The sequence below is a fragment of the Sitodiplosis mosellana genome, unplaced genomic scaffold (assembly GCF_009176505.1).
Source record: "Sitodiplosis mosellana isolate CC-2019 unplaced genomic scaffold, AAFC_SMos_1.0 Smas_scaffold_6197, whole genome shotgun sequence".
NCBI classification, from domain to species: domain Eukaryota; kingdom Metazoa; phylum Arthropoda; class Insecta; order Diptera; family Cecidomyiidae; genus Sitodiplosis; species Sitodiplosis mosellana.
The window spans coordinates 4,889,364-4,911,002 of record NW_022601438.1 but is presented as its reverse complement, the minus strand read 5'-3'; the positions used below and the strand labels follow the sequence as shown (position 1 = coordinate 4,911,002).

The 21,639-nt window shown below is 36.6% G+C and overlaps 1 protein-coding gene across 1 annotated transcript in view; it reads left to right on the top strand.

Moving 5' to 3' along the window:
- Positions 1-21,639, top strand: part of LOC129577409 (receptor-type tyrosine-protein phosphatase U) — a 134,538-nt gene that overhangs the window by 64,941 nt on the left and 47,958 nt on the right. Inside the window, exon 5 of the mRNA XM_055464375.1 lies at positions 13,959-13,982. Within this exon, the coding sequence (XP_055320350.1) occupies positions 13,959-13,982 (24 nt within the window). The remainder of the gene's footprint in view (positions 1-13,958; positions 13,983-21,639) is intronic.

Sequence of the window (21,639 nt, the reverse complement as noted above, 5' to 3'; positions counted from 1 at the left end):
CTCGATGCCGTTATGCCATTAAGTTTCCGCTCTTTTTTTGATCTTTGGCTCAATGTGAACGGGAGAATTTTCAAAGAAATTACTTCAGATTTCAAGAAGAATTACCGCTCGGAAATTAGTTTTGCAGCCGGCATTTTGATAGCTGCATTTTTCCATCATAAAATCGGTTTTTTAAATACACCTTTTTGCGCGCGCGCGCAAACACACACAGAGAGAGAGAGAGAGAGAAACGACACACTCCATGTGCACGGAAACAGGAAAGAGAACAATAATGGTTTTTTCCCTCTTCAATATGAGAGTCAAAACGAAAAATGAAATCAAAATGTGATTAATTTCTTAGTCGCGTCCAGTGGCAAACAACCGTTGCGCTTTCAAATTCATCGTTCACATTCACATTCACAAGAATGCCATTGAGAACGAGCAAAAGGACATCGGTCCCATTTCAATTTGTACTTCTTTACTTCACTTCAATTTCATTTTTGCGTTGTGTTTCGAATTAAAAAATATTGTCATTTCTTTTGATTTAAATGTTGAATCAAAGCTAGAAGCAACTGTTCCACGGCCACACAAAACGGAATAGCGAAAAGATTACTCCTTTATAGTTGTTTACGATTGTATGTCGTCAAAGAAAATGACTTAAAGTGATCAAAGAATCTGAAGCTTGAGCAAAGACGGTCATTTCATCTAATGGAAAATATTTTCAACAAATACCTGTCCAAATTAAAGATGATGAATCAATCTTAAACACTAGTTTTACCGTAATGAAATTTTTCCAACTTGTGCCTGTGGCCAAGAAGTTGGCATCATGCCTTCACAGAAATTCCGACCGAAAATAAAGTGTAATTGAAAATAAAAAATTCTTTCATGTCGACATAAATGAATGGAACGTTATGCCCAGTAATATGGTAAGCTTATTCTATAAACATAAAAACGATAGGTTTGATATTATTTGTAAAATAAAAAAATAAACGTTAATCCCATTTCTAAAAAAGAGAACGGAAAGCGGCGGCAAAAGCGCAAAACATAAAAGGTAAAAACATGCTCTCGACGTAAAATCATTCAACCTGTGCGGTTCGTCGTTTCGGTTCGTTCCTTTTTTCTTGTGCTGCTTCGTCATGTCGTCGCCCAAAATATATCGACCATTGTGCAGTGCAACATAAAACGCATAGAACGAGGAGCAATGACACACACACACACACACACACACACACACACACACACAAAGAGCAGTAAACTTAGGGAGCATAAGCACTATAACTCGTCGCTTTGATTTCAGCTGACTAAAGAGACGATGTAAATTGATAATTGCTTTTCGACTCAATGAATCGAATGATTTGTGGAATTTGCCAGAGCGGGGGAAGCATGGAGCATACGGATAGTATAGCGTAATAGAGAGAGAGAAATCGAAAAAATGAGAATGTAATCACATTATTCATTGGCATAGACAACACAGATGATGCTTCGAAGAAAACAGATATAAACTCCCACTTACCCTCTCTTTCCCTCTCTCGATCTCGTTTTATCTTATGGAGTTTCGTATCTTTGCGACGAATTCGATGGATTTATGCTAGAGAGCTGATGATCTGCGCACACATTTAAAATTAGACGGAAAATTTACCGATTTACCAAAGACGCATATTGAATTAATTTGAATGAGAGAAAACGGGAAAAGACAAAAAGATGAATAGAACGAGATTGTGTTTGAAGAGAAAAAGAGAGATGAGTCATTGCAAATGAATACGCGGTGTACATTCAATGAGATGGAATGTGAACTGTTCAACGCGATAAACGGTTATGGCTGTCACCATCGTCAACACCGATAATAGTTCCATTCAAAATCTAAACCATGCACTTTTGCATAGGAATTGTTTAAAGTCAGCCCATTCTCATTCATTGGAACAAATTTTCGGCTTCTTTTTACTCTTTTCACCAACTATTTTTAGCCATTTTCTCACATATTTTGTATGAAAAAACAGTCCCGACCAAAGTCTCTCAATTTGTCGATATTTTTTTGATAAATCTTTGTGCTTTTGTGAATTGTGACGACTGGTTTGGAAAGTTTTCTTCTGTGTTGCATTACTGAAAATGGTTATTCTTGTAACTGTGCGGCGCAATACGGTATCTACTTTATTTATTGCCAATACCCTCTTTCTTTGCCAAGTGTGGCTGCAATGAAAAATCCAAGTGAATTCGAAATGGTGTGTCCATAGCACGTTGTAAATATCACCATTGCAATCTACATTTAAATCGATGTGATGAAACGCAAATGAAAATTATAATTTTTATCGCTTTTCATTTGTGTATCGCATTAAATTTGGGCGCGCTTGCACACAAAAACAATCCAAATGCAAAAACGCAAACGCAAAAAAATGACAATAAAATTGGTGGGAATACATGAATAATGTTCATTGAAATATCAATTTATAAAATCATTTAAATTTTTCTCTTACAAACTGTTGGATTTTACAGAACATAAGAGTGCGTACAAAAAAAACATACACAAATTCAATGGAATTTATTAAAACAGTCACAGTTGTACTTCGATTCACCAAAACACAAACGCTCTTTTTTCCACATTGTATGAAAAGTTCGGTTTTCAATAATTCATCGTCGGTGCGAGGTGTATTCCTTCCTGGCATGGAGCTTGTCATGGGGTCGGCTAAAAAACAAAACAAAATAAAAATATCGCTACCGGAATATCCTCATGTGAAAATTTGGGGCGACACAGAAAAATAAGTGAATGATATTCGTTTGTGGTGCTATTGCGTGTGCACGAACCAAAAGCGTCATTCACAAGTTTCGATCGAGTCGTTGTGCGTGTGTGTACGCAGCTGTAGAGTGGCTCAAATCGTATCCGTCAAATAGACATCTTGTGGGGTAAACGCCGCTAATGCGTTTGACTTGATTGACAGACATTTCTCAACGGATAGATGTGGCATAAAAAGTTAATGAACTAGAAACAGATGAATAAATGCTCGAAAAACAGAGGCAATGGATCACATCGCCTTCTCTCCCTTGATTCACACTGGATTCACACATTGCATATAGTCAGGCAAATTTTGAAGCATTTTTAGATCGAAAACTCCCCCTCTCCCTCTCTCTCTCTCTCTCTCTCTCTCTCTCTCTCTCTCTCTCTCTCTCTCTCTCTCTCTTGTTTCGTAATATGTATTTATAAAACCACCAACCACTGAATGCCGATTAGCACAACGCAAACCCTTTGAAGCCTCGAAGCCATTGTGCGTTTGTTTAGGTATGATTAGTTTTGAAAGTGAGACGAGTGAACGCATGTTGCGTGTTTGATTCGGTAAAGTTTATGTGTACGTGAGATAGCGAGAGTGAAAGAGAGAAAGAGAGTGAGAGATAGGAAGAGAAATTCTTTCTTCCGCTTCATAATATTTCCACCCCACTGAAACGGTTCAAATTAGTGTGAATATCCAACTTTGATGCCAATTGATACTTATTCTTGTCATTATTAGATTTAATTAGAGACTTTTCTTCTCCGATCAAACGAACATGATTCATTCGACGCAGGGCGTTTTCATCAGAACGTGCACCAGGGATAACGCAATGTGGACCACTTTTTCATCTCCTTCGATCGATGTAACCGTAAATAGGAATGAATATGATTGAAATCTGAACACTTTGCATTCATTGGCTCGTGGTAGCAATAAATCAGAATCTTCGTCAAAAGTTGTCCTTCTTCGTTTATTTTCTTGGTACTAGAGGCAGCTTTGAAACGTTCCTTCGATTGCTACATTTCTTACAATTGAGCAAAAGCCGTTTAAGACGAAGCTCTTGTTGATTTGATTGGATAATTATGCGAAATGACTTTGCTTATAGAAAATTCAAGACGTCATTGTTTCGGCCTAGGGGGAAAAATCATTTTTTTCATCTTTTATATCCGCACGCATCAAGTAATAACTTAGAAATTCAATGGTATGCATGTAAATCCGAAATATCCATGTATATTCAACAATATTCATCGTGAACGACAAATGAATATTACTGAATAGATATGTCAAATTTACGTGTATACGAATGAAAAATAAAAATAATAGTGAATCAATCCTTCAACCGTAAATTTGATTGATTTTGGTAGATAACGATGAATATTGGAACATTTTTTGATATTACAGTCAACAGCGTATAGCACTGCACACTTTTTGTTGAAAAATGGCGAAATTTGCCGTAGAGAGCGCGCTTTCTTATGGACATTCCAATGGGGAACTGTTGGCGCCCTCTTGACGGTTTTTTTTGATAACTAGTAGTGTTAGACGCTGTTGATTACAGTCTAATGAATATTATTAAATATATGTAGATATTTGAGATTGACGTGCATACCAGTAAATTTGTGCAGATTGTATCGTCAAAAAATGTTCCAATATTCATCGTTATCCACCAAAAACCTTCAAAAGTGGTTCAAATTTTCGGTTCAAGGTTTGATTCACTATTATTTTTATTTTTTCAGAGTTATTTGCGTTCTGCAAAATCGCGTGAAGCCCCTAGGTTTCGGCTATGAATCGGAATGAAAAAAAGAACATAAATTCAAACTGATGAATGCACAATGTTGCATATTGAATGTTCTTAGTTTTCGAAATATTGACAGGAGATCCAATGTGCATGTGTTAAACATTTAACGAAAGACAATAATCATCATTACGTTTCATAGTATCAATTTTCATAATTGTATAGTCTAGCGATACTGTTTATGTATATGGAAAAAAACTTGTTGGGCATGTATAACGACGGCCACGATGACGACGATGACGATGACGACGATGACGACGACGATGACGATGACGACGATGACGATGACGACGACGACGACGACGACGACGACGACGACGACGACGACGACGACGACGACGACGACGACGACGTTTGGCGCAATGAAGCTGTAGCGTTTCTTCATGTTTTTACTTCTCTTCGCATTCTAGTTTCTTTTTTTTATCGTGCACGGCCATTAAAAAAACGAGAAAATTCCTTAAACACTTTTTTCTACTCTGTGACACAATTGCAATGACACAAAGTGATTGAAATTGAGTGAATACGCACGCAACGAAAGGAAAAGAAAAATTGAAACATTTTCCCTTGGCCAACAAAACCAACAGCTTTAATCGCAACCGTACGGCAACTCTTGAACAAGAAGAAAAAAAGAAAAGTAAAAAAAAGAGGTTGCCAATCTATGTGATAAATATTGGACGAACGGGTGCCGAATCATCAGAAGGCTCATTAAAAAAGTTCCATGTTTTTTAAGCTAGGTGAAATGAGGAAGAAAAGAAAATCGTGGAGTCAACGCCGTTTAAGGGTGCAGTCACACTACGCAACATTGTTTCCTGTAAACAAAATATTTCCAAAAAAAATGTTTCCAATAAATGTTTACATCTCGGTCACACACAGTGATTAATTCAATGTAAACAAACGACTGAAAACATTATATTCTAGCAATGATTTTATTTCAACTCGTTTGAAATATGCTGGTGAACATTAAAAAGACACTGCAAAAATTTTGTGAAAATAATTGTTGATGAGAGAAAAAATCTAACCATCGCTTGTCATCGTCAGCAACCGAAAGCCGATTTTCAACTTTCTAACACAACCAACACAGGCGTGATGTCGGGATGGATATGGAGTGTTGCGAGGAAAAAAGATGAGAAGAGAAAGCGGATGAAAAACAAAAATTAAAGCAAAAATACCACTTGAAAATAATTGGATTGAGTTGATTTTAGTAAAGTTACAGGTGAGCGCGCATTGTGCTCTTTTAGTTTTATACGCCATACAATACAAATCCGGTCTCCGTATCGTTCTCCCTTTTTTCTTGTAATTCTTTTGATTTTTCTTCTCCGTCTTCTCTCTCACACACACACAAAATGTGCGCTTTGACTTTGTGACAAAGCTCACTCTCTTTGTCGTTTCGCATACACACACGCATGGACATGACACAAAAATATCGCATTCAACGCCATCGCTGCCGTCAATGCCGAGCTTTCAAGTCGACGACTCGGTTTGGATTGTCGGTCATTATACTGGTAGATTCATTAAATTTGAAACCCTCCACCAGTATTTTATATATGTATATGTATTGCACATTCCATTCTCATTATTATGAGTATGTCATATTTGATTTAAGACGTCGCCGCCGCAATAATTGCTTTTTATGGGAAATACACGGCAAATGATAGATTTTAATCGTCTCTTTAATTCTCTGTGTGTATTTTTCTCGCTTTTTTTCGCTTACGCTCGCGGCCGTGCAGTACACATTTGATCTGTGGGTAGGAACAATGCTTTAATGATGATTCGAGTGCTCAATGTTTGCTCATGCACCGACTATTACCTTGGAGATATGTGAAGATTGATTAGAAAGCCTTGGAAGAGAGCGAGAGAGAGAGAGAGAGAAATAGAAGAGCAAAATAAAACTCTGTGAGTCCAACATTGAGAATTGTCATCGCCCATGTAATCAATATGCTTGGCTGAATTGTATTTATAATAATTTCATGAGTACTTTAGCTTGTGGACAATTGTTTTTGCAAATGCGTCGCACTCCGAGCACTGTGCATTCGAATTATTATTAATGGTTTTTCGTCTATTGACTGACCGTTGATGGTTCTGTCGTTGGCATCAAAGGCAATGTGATCTTAATAATTTAATAGCTAAACAGTATTCCATTAAGTTTTGTTACGCGCATATCGCACCATAAAACGTTGATTTCATCAACAATTCATATTGCGCTTAATATAAATGCACAGTAGTACCAGCACCACAATCCCAATCACACATCGACGTACCATACGAGCGAGAAGGAAAGAAAAATAACCTGAAAAGCAATGGAGAAATTATCTCGTCAAAATTAATCTATTTCGGCTTTTTTTCCTTTCGAAGCGACCACCCAACAACCGAATGTTTCATTCGAATTTTGTGACTTCGTAATTAAAACGTACGCATTTTTGCCGATGAGACATGGACTTATTCGACGAGTTCGCGCGTATCCTCACACACACACATACATTGAAAGCACCAAAAGCATTTTGGTGTTGGGATCGGTGAAAATGATTGTATTTTAGCACAAATTCACGTGTCGTACAGAATAAGTTCATTATACAATTTTTAGATAACTTGATTCTCTCGAACATAGAGAAAGAGAATGCGGCATGGTCGCTTTGGATCCCCTTCAAATCAAACCAAAGAGGTGCCACGCAGAAAATACAGAGAAATTTCTTGGCTGCGAGAAACGAATGAAAAAAAGTGTTTTTTTCCCTCGAACCACATATACACACACACTCACAACGAACACACCAACAATTGTAAACACAATATAATCGAAAAACTTTTTTTATTTTCGCAACACAGCAGCATCAGCAAGAGAAGGCTGGATATGGTTCAGTTACTCTAAAAACCTTTGTGTATTTACCGAAAAGCATCGGCAGTGTGAGCGGGTATACTAGATAAGCAAACGATCCGATTATAAATACAATATTCGCTCGCTCTCACACAAAGTGCACGAAATATGAGAGACCGAGGATAGACAGAAGTAAAGAAGAGGACGACGACGAAGGAGTCAAATGCGTAGGATGAGAAGAAAAGCAGATAGCAGACATCTTCACCCTCATATTCGTACACTCTACGTACATTGCGTATTTAATTTGCACGACATAAACGAAATTTGGCGCCGAACAAGAGCACATAAACAAATTTCACCGAATTTATTAATTTTGCGTGCGCGCCGTGACGAAAATTGACGGAAAACCGAAAATGAATCAAAAGTGAATATGGAATGGAAAATGTGCGGATACGTACTTAGCACGGTACAAAGTCGTTGTATTCAAATTGCCAGCCACAGAACCGAAGCCGAAGCCGAATACGAAATAAGTGAACTAAGCCAAAGAAAACGACATTACGAATGAGAGGGTTGATAAATGTATTGTGCCAAAAGTTCGCATCATATCAAACAATAGAAATTTAGATGCATGTGCGTGGCTGCGGAAATCATGTCATTGGCCGTACGACAATATGTATACGTTTATATGCGCATGTAATAACATTTACAACAGTCATACATTTGAGTCGAAGCAAATACAGTTTCTCGTCGAGTAGTGTGGTTCGTGTAAATAAAATAAACGAACTGATAATGATAACGAAAATGAATATAAATGTTGTGTTTGACACAAGAGCGTGCAGAAATGCGAAAGCACACACACTTTTCATTAGCTTTAAAGCTCAATTCAAATCAACATCACTTGAGTTCTAATCATGTGTCAGTTGAAATTTTCATAAAATTTTCATCAATCACATTTGGTAGATGGCTTCTTCGAAGCGATCGAATAATTTTATTTGCCACCTTTGAAACGAAAGAGACAAATCGTCGGCAAGGTGAGGACAAGTGAAAGTGAATGAAACCAAGTGTGGGAGCGATCGATGGAGAGTGAGAGCGAGAGAGGAAGAAAGAGAGAGAGAGAGAGGCCAACCATTACACGCGATTCAACTAACGCGTAAATTAGATTCAACCTAGGGGCTTATGACCATTCGAAAAAATTTGAAAATTACGTTTTATTTATGCAAATATCTAAAATCCAATAAACATTTAATGAATAAATATTGCATTCGCACGAATTTACGTTAAATTTGAAACATTTACACACATTCATTTACATTCGTGAGGTTTTTCGTCGAAATCTAATAAACTGTAGTAGAACTTCCTTTATTGCACATTCGGAACACTAGTACTACATTGAGCAGTATAAAGTGTCAGAAATAAAAAATGAAAGGTTAAAATATAACTAAAATTGCCGTTTCAATGAATAATCACAACTGCATTTTCTGAAATTCATAACTGCATTTTTGAAATCACAACTGCAAAAAAAAACAACAACAGCAGCTTAAAATAGCCATTGTTCAGTGTTCAGTAAAAAATGTGAATTTCTGTACAGTGTACGAATATTGCATATGTTCTGAATATTTTTACAAATGCTGTGAATGTTATGAATATTCTCTGAATATTCTCTGTACACTTACACAGAAATTTGATTTTATTTTTTTTCTTTGTAAGAATATTCATAACATTCACAGCATTTGTAAAAATATTCAGAACATATGCAATATTCGTGTCAAATTCCGATATGTTTACTCAACATTTGGATATTCATTCGACTGAATTTTTTGTCATTAGCCCCTAGGATTCAACATTCAATTTATGAGGTATTAGTCACTTTGGAAAATTATCAACACTCGAGACACACCATCAATAGCTGAAATTGTCACTAGGGGAATCACTCACTTTCCAAATGGTGTGAATCTTACGAATCTTATGAATCTTTTGTTTACTGAAATCCAATATGACGACTGACAGTTCTGTCGCCATTTTCAATTTGGATTCACGAGATTCATCATATTCATGACGATTCGTTCACAGTAATGTGTTGAATCTGAGTGAATCTTTTGAATCTGTGTGTAAACATAAGAATTTTGTTTGAATTTGGAAAAAGACTTCAATCATACAAACTGTATTGAATGATAAATTCCCCTAGAATTGTCATCGTGCAACTATCTCTAGTTGAAATTGTTAAGAGTTGGTCGATAAAATTTGTGTGCGTGAGCGATTGTGTTCTCTCGCTGCACACAAGCTACCAAGTTGCGTTTTTAATATCGCCCAGTGTATATATGTATGTATAATATATATATTGGGACATCAATGCCATCATCAGCACTGAATAAATTTAATTAGACACGTTTGGGGATCACAATCACTTTCAATTAATTATTTTCAATATGATGTGTCTCGTTCATTCGTTCGTTCATTCATTCACCCACTCAAGTGCTAAACATGGAAATAGAAACGCGCACGAAACTGACTGTCGAAAATTGTCATTCATGACATTTTACTAGACGTCTTTTTTTTAAGTTGCACGCGTTCGTTATCCGTCGTTTTCAATTAAATGAGCTTTTATTTCGACATTTTTTTTGTTGGGAATTTTTCTTTTTTGCGATGGCAACACAATTCCATTATAATCTATAGTTTGTACCATCAAATACCGAGAATCGGGATATCATCATTTTGATTTACAACATCGTGATGAGTTAAATTCGGTTTAATTGAAATATTCCATGCACCCCATGCCGTCCCGCTTTTTTTTGTTCCTTCTTCAATGGCTCAATGGGAGAAAAGCTGCCGAAAAAAGTGCGATTGGTGTTCGAATATGGTGAACAAAATTGCGAATTAGATATATTCTAGGAGATTCAGATTTGATATTCGACGATGCTTTATTATTCGGCATAACATCATAATGGAACTAAATAATTGTTCATGCGTTAAATCACTCCACATTCTCTCATTCATTCTCCGTATATATTCGAATCGACGCGGCATGAAATTACTTTCTTTAACAACGGAAAAAAAATATATATTCAAAGTTAAGAATCAGCTAGAGTATCTTGTCTTATCAAGAACTAGATCGTCTTATTATATACATACTGAAGTCACCAAGCTTGATTTTCAATTTGTTGGCAAAATCGTTCGGATTTGATCCGACTCGATGGCAATAATTAAATCGGCACGATTCACAATCAAGGAACTGATTCTATGGTTTAGATGGGAGAATTTGCATGTAACAGCGTGTTAAATGTCATACCGCCATTATATGTGCCGCACCAAATGATGTAATCCAACATTTTCGATTTCAAAGTGACTGTGAAATGCTAATTGAAAAAAGAATGTTGCGTTGTGTATGTGCCCATGGAGAGAATGTGAATGCGTGGGTGGGTCGTTAAAAAGCAACACGAAGAATTCGTTCCAACTAGAATCCAGTCGTTTTGCCAGCCAATGACAATTCGCCAGAAAATATTTTCACGAACTGATGGAAGCAAATGAATTAAATATGTTATTTCACACAAAAGCGCTCTACCCCCAAAAAAAAAATCCCACGAACAGCCGATCGAATTTCTCGATTACAAACAATGAATAGTGACCGAATTAAATGTTGACATTTTACAAGTTACAGAGTTTCTCGTATTTTGGCCAAAATTTCGAATATAAAATTCGATATCTAAATGATGAGGCCCGGTCATTTAGTCCAATCCAACATTTGCGTGAGTTGAAATGAGAGTGGCATTTATCTGATTTAAAAATGCATATATTTTATGCTTCTATCACAATTTTCGTGATATATTTTATCTCTCTCTCTCTCTCTCTCACTCTCCCACAAGCACACGCACACGCATAAAAGACAGAATGTGAACCATCGTAATTAAGTGGGTGAGCTTTTGTTCATCGGTGTCGCATTCCGAGAATGGCCAATTCAACTTTGTTGAATTCAATTAATATTATGCAGTGAACGTGTTTCATTTTAAAATCCGATTATCATTTTTTTTTAAATTGTAGTTAATAGGCTTTGAGCTTTTTATTGGCGAAATTTATTTGAAACAAAGTTGGAAAAAAAACGTAGGTGCACGAAGCAAAAAAAATGCAATAGTACGTTTTCATTGCTCGAGAATTAAATGCTTGAATTTGTGCGTTTCACTGAATGTAAACCGTTCAATGGCAACGATAATGTTTTGTGAAATGAAAGCCATTTACAATACAAAAGACGTATTGAACCTTTGAAAATGGGAGATTTTCTTTCGTCATTGTTCTGCCACACCCAGCAAAAAAAGCGACGGTGACAACAACGCCGCAGCTTTTGATAGCATGAACATTGAATAAGCTATTTTATTACATCCTCGTCGGATACCCTTGATTTAACATGTAAAATAACAACAAGAAACGACAACAGTGACCTCTCGTAGCGGCACAGTTGAAACTAACGAAACAAACACAATTGAACATGTCATTTTTACGTTCAGTGTTGGTTCTGTTGTTTGTCGTATAGCCGAAGAGAGATGTCTACAGCTAAGTGGCGTTGAATGACATTCAACACTCATGTTTTATTATTTATCTCGGTCGATGGCCATTCCGTTCCTCTCAACATACAGATACGCACACGCGCTCATTTTCATTAAATAAATATAACCAATCTCATTTGCAATAAATTATTTTCAACAGAAGCAATAAATGAAATAAAATTTATTTGAGTTATTATTTCAATTTAATCCAATTGAAAGCATCTCGCTACTTTGATATATACATATATAATGAATGTTCGTTGTTTGGGATGGGTGGGAGTTGGTTGGCTGGTAGGTTTAGCGATTGTTCACAATTGATATATTTGCCAGGGAAATCGATTGAAAACCCCCTTACTTATTGACAATATGCGTTGCGTTGAGAACATAATAACATTTTCAATTGAACGATATTCTGCCTCATTGAGCATAGCATTTTGAATCCACTTACCTGTTCTCTTTTCAACATACAATTCCGATTCTAGTCTTCGGGAAATTATTCATTTTCTTTTAAATTATCGAGAAAATGCTGAAATGTCTTGAACGAACAAAATGAGTGCATTGACGTTATCGCCGGCTCCCGATCTCTATCCCTTCCCCGCGCGACCAACGCACACACACACAAACGCCGTACGTACAAAATCAAATCATTTTCCCATTTATCGTTCAGCACAAGAAGTGCTCTCGGAAATTTGCGGTGGCTCGAATGAACGAGTGTTTATGGGTGAAATCATCGATTGGTTTAGTAATGCGACTACTACTACTTCTGTTGTTGTCATGTAGTCGATGATATAAAGCTATGCATCCTCAGCGGGAATTTCCTTAAGGGAGCACTCTACAAAGTTGTTGTGTACTGTGCTATGCTATTCTGTGCTGTGCGTTGTATTTGTGTGATGGCTGCATGTGTGCCGAAAAGCTTGTGAAAACGGTAGCCACATAGTGGCATTGTCTAAAACTTTTCCCACTATTTCTAAGCTGCTTTGCAGCTGGCTAATGCAATTTGCACTGGCAAAAATTGCAAATATGCATACATATCTCTCAATCTATCTAACTCTCACTCTCTCTCTCTCTCTCTCTCTCTCTCTCTCTCTTTTTTTCCATTCGCTAAATTATGATGGAAATTCGTCTTAAATTTGGGCAATTAAATGAAAATGGATATACATGGAAAAGTCAAGCTTGAAATTAATTAAATCTGTCATGAAGATGTTTCGAATGCGGTGAATATTTGTACAGTGACTTCAATTAAATGAATTCTCCATCTCGTTGGTGGAACATCGTTTACGGGTTCGGTGAAAATTCGAATTATCATTTGCCAGTTCATACCATTGGCTATGACTATGCATTGTCTTATTTCCGTAATGGTATACATAGTACATACACACACGACGAAGAGAAAAAAAAAATAGGCGAACACAATTTTCTGTTTTAACTGGATTTCATGCAAGAGCTGTGTACATTTTCACCGAAGTTTCCCAAAACTTTTGGGTTGGGTGCGACAAAAGTGGTTGCGTTTATCAAAAAGGCATACTGTACTCTTGAATCGCAATTTATTGCTTCGCAACGAGAATTATAGTTGTCTCAATCGTTGATTACTCTCCTTTTCGCTCCTCTTACTCTATCTCTAACACACACACACGCATTCATCGTCTCTGTGAATTTTTGTTAACAAGCTTCCATTCCCCATTAACATCAGAACTTGAAACTGTATCGTTTCATCTGTTCCCTGTCATGTTAACATGTTCTCAGTCGCATTTCTTTTTCCTCCCTTTGCCACGCATATTTTCACCGAATTTATTTATAGACGGAAACACCAACTTTTAAATACAAGTTAAACACACCTAAAATATGAAACGATCCACAAAACGAATCCGATAGGCTTTTTGAAAAGGAAACTTTTAAACACATACACGCACACCCTTTTTTTTCTTCTACCCATTGACAATATATTGAATGTTTGAAATGTCCAAATTTAGGGCGTCTATGATCAATCAATTTCATACACATAAATAATATTCATTCGTTCTACTTTTCGCGAGCGGTTTATGTATTTTGAAGCATAAAGTAATATTTGATTTGTTTTTCCATTGCAGAAAGAGTTAAACTGGAAGCCAGAGGTAAGCTGAACTTGTTATCATGAAAATTATCGATTATACAAAAACAATTTTATCGGTTTTACAAGAACGACGCTACCGAATGATTATGACCAATGATTATTGATAATAATCACCAATTCCAAATTGTGGCCGGTCACAAAATCGATGAGGTTGTGGAAAATACGAGACAAAAAATATTGTTAATAAAAATTCAATTATTGTGTTATCTTGAAAAAAACATTTTAAAAACGTTGAAAAAAAAATCTGTTTTTTTGCAAACATTTTTCGGTGTTTTTGTGCATTTCGAATTTTTTTTTTACTAAACAGTAATAACAATAATGACAATAATAACAAAGTTGAATGCAATAGATGAACATTTATTCGTTGTCCGCTTTCGACCAAATCAAAGGCATAAATTGAACTCGTGCTGAGCATCTGGTTTTATACACTGCGCCATGAACACTAGCAAAATAAAAAAATTGACTTTTTCATCAAAGTTTTTGTTATATAATATGTAATTTTGGTTTGCACCAACTCATTTGAATGGGTGCTTGACCGTGTTCGCCCCATTTCATGTGCCAATAACATGTGCATGTTATTGCAAAGATTGATTTATATAGTAGAGTATAGAGTGCAATCACAATGCCAATAGTTTTTGGTGATTATTTAATTAGGAAATATGATGAGGAATGTTTGCCAAGAAACCATAACGATTTTGGGAATTTTGATTGCTACATTTTATTAAGTACCCGAAAATGGAATACAATATGCAATGGAGAATTTGTAGCGAGAAAAGTGCAAACTGATCTGCAACACTAATCAGTATTTATGCGGTTTGCCGCAATCATATGTATGTATATGAAAACGTACCGATTGAATGAGCGAACATGTCAAATCCATTGATGATGATGATGTTGCTCATCATCATCACCATCATCAAAATTAAGGAATAGAGAACCGGGCTTAAATTGTCGGTTCAGATTTTATCACCGAATCAATTCACGCTTGAAATGACCACATTTTTTTTAGTAATAAACGCATGCGATATACTGATAACAGCAGCACACAAACCCAGACGAGACTTATATGAGAATCATTTCAATTGGTTGGCCGCCACTATTATTTCGGCAGCAATTTCATTATGTTCAATTTAGCCAATTGACGGCGCAATTTATTGAAGACAAAAAAAAATTGGATTATTATATTCGGTAAAGTCAGTCAACCACTTCGATGAATCGAAACCGGGTAGCTTTGTATCGAAAAATGAACTGTCCATACATATATTGGTCGATCAACATTTACAAATTAACGCAGTTTATCGAACGTAACAAAATACAATGATTTGGTTTTTGTCCAATGATACAAAATACACTTTGAAAGTCCAATTGATTCGGATTTAATGGCATACATTTGGTTAAAAAAAAAAAACAAACAAACAAGTAAGGTACATAAGTAAAGACACGGCATCTGTAATAAATTGCGCCAGAAGTTGAATACATTCCATTGGATTCTGGGCATATAAATGTTGTATATTACATCCCCAAAAAGGTTACAATTTCATGCTGCGATTCGTGGTTTTTTACTGCATTTCATAACGAATATTTATTTCGGGGCAAAAATTGAACCGACACATTAAATTGTTATCAATTAAATGAGCTCAATATCGGTCAGGGGCGCTTTCGCTGCTGCAAATTATAACAAATATGTGGTGTTTACCACATCACCGAATGCATGCTCTTAACGAGACAGCTATTAGAATATTCGGCTCGTTCGCGCACGTTTTTGGGAGGGAAATGTATACACAGCAGAGCGATAATTTTACTTCATTTCTCAAAAGTCACCAATAAATACATAAATATATACACAAATAAACGTGATAATAGCTGATTATTTCCATGTTAATGCGCATAGTCATGAGCAATGTGTATCAGACAGAGAGCGAGGGAGCTTTTTGTAATGAATGCCAAATAAACACGGTTTTACGACACATTTGGAGCTTACGTAATGCACTTGTCACCTATTCCAATTGGAATTGCCAAATGGATTTTAATACCACATCAAAAACAAATACGGGTTAATTATTTATAGATGTCGTTCCAATTGATGTTGTCAACCGGTTTGAAACCAGTTTATACTGCTATTGATTCGATAAAAATGCAAATAAAACACAAGCCAATAAAATGTACATTTCCACATTTTTATCTGATGAAGATGATGATGATGTAACTATAAGTGTGTCCTTGCAACCGCAATTAGAAATGCATGTGGCAGAACAAAATAACAAACAGATTGAAAGTATCGATTGAGTTCTGGTGGAAAAAATAAAGCAATCAAGAGGGAATAAATGTGTTTATTTGTAGATTCCCCATCGACTTTACGGGATAAATGACAAAGCTCCATTTTTATTTTTATTTCAATGACTTTTCCTCGACATTTGGAGACTGTCAATCCATTCGAATGGTTATAAAACATCTCAAACACGTTTTTGCGTTCGAATCAAATTGATTTTGTGAAGAAAAGAATTTGTATAACAAAATCTTAGAAACGATTTTCCCACAATGCATTTAATCGAAATTAAAATGGGATGTCGTGTGGCTCGATTAAATTAAATTAACAAGAATGAAAATACTCTAATTTGTTGCATAATTTATCATAATAAAAAGGTAATTTCAAAGTTCAAATTCCTGGAATAGACCAAAAATGTCATAGATGAAAAGTCTATTGTTCAGAGGGGATGCAGAGTGGATGCAGATTTTATACAGAGTGGATGCAAAGTGGAATGAACCTGAATTTGGTGCAACTTTGGACTATAGATCCAAAAGGAATCAATATATACTTTCGAGCGTAGTGCTCGTGCCCCCAAAATGTGTTTGTTCCATTTGGTCTCAAACGTGTAGATCCAAAATTCCCGCTTCCAACATCTGAATTGCAAGAAAATTAAACTTTGAAATGACCTTTTCATTATGATGAAGTATGCAGAAATAAATGCAGTATTTTCATTTTAGAAATGGTTTTTGCTTCATTTTAACTGAACCGCACGTCGATTGAATGCGATTGATCTTTCAATGTTTATTTGGATGCATCCGTTGGGTCGATTCAATCTAAAGAGTGTACATCGAGTCATTAAGTGGCTTTTAACCAGTGCGTATCGCCTTTGATGTTTTCCATAAAATGTGAATAGTCCTATGAACAATCATCACCACAGAAACCACCGTATGCAATCAAGAGACTGTGAATGTTTAGTCCGATGCAACGAACATTCAATGTTTCACCACAAAATAAGAGTCGTCGGTTGGCTTCATCGGAAATTTCATACAAAATCGATTGAAAGCATCCACCTAATTTTACCGATGAATATTTATTACACTCTCGTACCCATTGAACTACAAACGTAGAATGTGAAGTGAGATATTACATTTGGCAGCCCATTTTAAATGCAGGAACGAAAAAAAAACGAACCATTGTTGAAAGTGTTGCAATGAAAGCAAAGGGACTCTTTGATCTTCAATGAAATGTATCGAAGGCATGTGAAACAAATGTAGCATCGAAAAATCAATTCCCATCAACCGTAGTTGTTCTCTTTTTTGTTGCATTTGTGCTTTATCTCTTTTACTGCGAATATGCATCAATTGTATTATGCCGCCTGATAAAAGTTTGCAACTGAAAATGCTGTCATTATGAAGTGGTTCATTGTGCAAGCGAGTGAACGTTGGATTGCGCGCGAGAGAGCTAGAAGAATGAATGAGAACAAAATGACAGAGAGTATAATGCGTTTGCCATCCAATTTTGATTCATTGTCGCAAACATGAACAATGGTTGTGAATTTTGATTTGGAATAAAAAGAGCGGTTATTTTCATTAAAATAGTGTGCTGCTTGTTGCATAATCGCTTCATATTGCTTATACAAGTGGTGTTTTATCCGTAACACTCCGAACATTCGATTTATATGTGTGATATACGTTCATTTTATGTGTACGTGTGTGAGTGGCATTCGTTCAACTATCTACACGCGATTCAATAATAAATAGTGTAATTTAATCGCGTTCGGATATTGTTTTTTTTTTTGGACAGAGGGCCGAAACTAAACACACTGATTTCTTGAGTGCGTTCCGTTTCGGAATTTTATGTGAGAGATAGAAAAAGAGCAGCTCGTCTGTTTGCTGGCTTACGCCCATAAACGAGCGAAGCGGGCGCTTGATTCGAATGATGGCATTTCATGTAATTTTATCGAATGACGTCAATGAAAATGAAAATGACGATGTGCTGACGATGTGTGTGCGTATGTCTTTAGTGATGTTTGAGCATACAAGATTCCGAAATCAATCATTCCAAGTTTGATTGGAACAATAAAATACACCAGACGAGCGAGAAGAAAAAAAAAATGCACGACGCAAATTCGGTGCTGCTCAACTGAAGTTTATTTTCACATATTTATTGATTTGTTTTCTTTTCGACGACGTCAAGACAACATCTGCTGATTTTTCGGCCGACATTTTTCCATCGATATCGAAAACACATATTTTCAGGGAGATTTGCAAAGGTCGATCGTTTTCGCCACTTTCCAAAAAGTAAATGACAGGTTATTCCATGGATTATTTACTGAACAATTGATTAATTTTTGAAGCTGACAAAAATTCATAATAGCCCAGCTCTATCTATTTGTGTGTGTATTTTCTTTGCGACGGAAAATTAACAATCGAACCTAATTTAATGGCTCATGGTGTTCAAAATAGCCATATCATTTCGGACATAACGTATTTCCATATTTAACCCGATGATTTTCCATTTGATTGGGCCGAAAATGTGACAGACGCGATGCATCATTCGTATGTTACATTATTATTTATATTGTGAATATGTGTACAAAAATGTTGGTCTTCTGTCTAATGGTATGTTGTCGGGCAGTATGTGTATGTGTGAACGTTTCGGTATGTAAACACACAGCAATCGAAGATTCGAATGAGAGTAATCGCCTCCAAAAAGCACTTTATCACATAATCACATATATCATTGAATGATGTTAAATATGAGATCCAAAACTTGTGCACCATCATTCCTTCGCAGAGATTAAATGCTGGAAATGCTACTGCTGGTATGGTTGTTAATAGAATCGGCGTGCGCGTTTGGTTTGTTCATTTTTTTCTGCCTTTATTTAATGGCAAAAAATATCATTAACACATATTGAGCGAAATGCTTGTCTTTGGGAGACTGTGTCAAGAGTGCTTAGTCAATGTCGCCGGCCACTCCACTCCGTACACAATGCCGCCGAGAACAAATACTACTCTCTGTCCCTTTCCCTTTATCTCTCATTCATTCATTCTTTTTCGTCTAGAAAGAGAACAACAACAACAACAACGCCATAAACGGCTCAACTAATTTATTTAGTTGCCGTTGTGTACATAAGAACATTTCTTGTTCGATGTTCGATTGTGATGGTGCACATGGGGATAAAGTGACTTTTTGATTGAACGTTTTCCGTCAAATATTTATACAGATATAAAGGGAATGAACGCATCAAAGGCAACAAAAACAAGAACGTGAGAGCAAACGAGCGAGTGAAATGAAATCAGAAGAGGGGATAAATGGCGCACAAACTCACACGCACTGCAAACATTCGACAAAAAATAGTGTTTGATTTTCGTTTCTTCATCACCACTCGCATTGACTATTTATATTCATCGAAATGAAGGCATTTTCCCATCTGTCCGAATGGAGAAAAAACACTTTGTATTGCGGCTTAAATTCGCTTGCAAATAATCACGCCAAATAAAAACACGAAATTGACGTAAACAAAATCAAATAATATTCAATTCATTGTGTTCGTTGCGTGTGCCTGAACCGGGTGTAACTTTTTACCAACTTGACACTCGTGCGAACGCACCGAAATTTTGCTCTTTTTTTCGTCAGGAATGATTGTATAACAAACGAATGAAATAAGAATGACTAGCGAGTGAAAAGCACAAGAATGCGAGCAACACCGGACACATTGAATGAAGGGCGGCAGCAGCAACAAAAAATCAACAACAAGAACATAGCTTACAATTACTCTTCGATTTCAAGCAAACAACCATAGACACGATAGAAAACGGAAAGTGTGTTACATATCAACATTTATTTATGTTTTATCCGAATGCTGCTGCGGTTCGTGTGAATGTGGCGGTCATTCACTTTTGCAAGCTTATCACGAACACTTGGAACGAATTTAGTGTCGGTCAGCGGGTCAGCCAATCACAGTTCGCAGCAACATTCTTTTTGTGTGACAATCGAATGTAGTGTGTGTGTGCGCATTTCGTTCAGATGAAACGCGCGAAAATCGTCGATTTGATTGTGATGCTGCACACATACAGAAACAGAGAGAGAGAGAGAGAGAGAGAGAGAGAGAGAGAGAGAGAGAGAATACGGTTCAGTGACATTTTAAACGATCAACATTAACGAGAGAATCCCCATTTCGTACATATCGATTCTACTACATTCAACCATAAAATGAATTCGCATTCCAAATCACAGCAGCAACCAAAGCATCAAGTATTAGATAATTTCACGTTCGATTAACTTTGAAACTGCGAATGAGCATTTTTCTTTCCCACTCTCATTCTCTCTTTTTCGTAGACATTTTGGACACATTGACCATAGAATGGATATCGATGGAAAGAGAATCAGAAATAGAGACTGCAAATTGAAATGCTGAACAGAAAGAAGTGTCCCAATGGTGTTTCATGCAAAGTCAAAATCATATATTCCAAGTAGTGAAGTGATTTTTCTCCCTTTTCGATGACTATTTTTTGCGCGTACTCAAATCCTTTCGTCAGAAAGCGACGAGACAAGACGGGACAACTAAGATGTACGAACACACACACACACACCAACGAAACGAAGCGACATCAAATTTAAGCTGACATTTGGGTGTTATCGTTGTCATGACATGTGCTACGCACATTTTCAAATCGGCATCCGAAAATTGCCAAAGTACAATGACAATACATGACGCGATATCGAATAAACACATCACTGTGGCAAATTTAAGCGAAATACCATGTCACACATACTTGCATTTTGGCCGTGCGATCAGACACTTGTTTTGCTACTGTCTCCATACCGCTCTCGCATTTACGCTAATGACAATTAGTTTTGTGCCATCGTACAGCGAAAACAATTTCTTAGTTAATAAACGAGTATGTCGTACAGATCATCTTTATCGCTGCCACATAAAATAAAAATCAATGGAATATATTTTTTTCTTCTCGTCATTTTTCTCGCTCTCGCTCTCTTGATCTTTGGAACAACAGCCGGGGAAAAATTGAAATGTATTCTCTGGCATTGCCGTACGATGAGCTCAGAGCAATAAAGAAAACGAAAGAGAAATACAGTGTGTGTGTGAGAGAGAGAGTGAGAGCGATACAGCATGCGACAAACGAAACGGGCGAAAGGAATTTGGTGCGGTGCACAACAGGCAAATCATCCATGGCAATGTCGGTGAAAGCGTGTGAAACCGAGATGTGCGAAAATGATGCTTCGTTTCGTTTTTATGGAATTGTTTATGGCGTCTGCCATATCACGCACGTGGTGCCACGGTTCTTCACACACATACACAACAGCAGCTCATACACATTCTACTACACACGGAGACAGGGCCACAGACAACGACACTTATAACGTCAACAACGGCGAATCACACGAG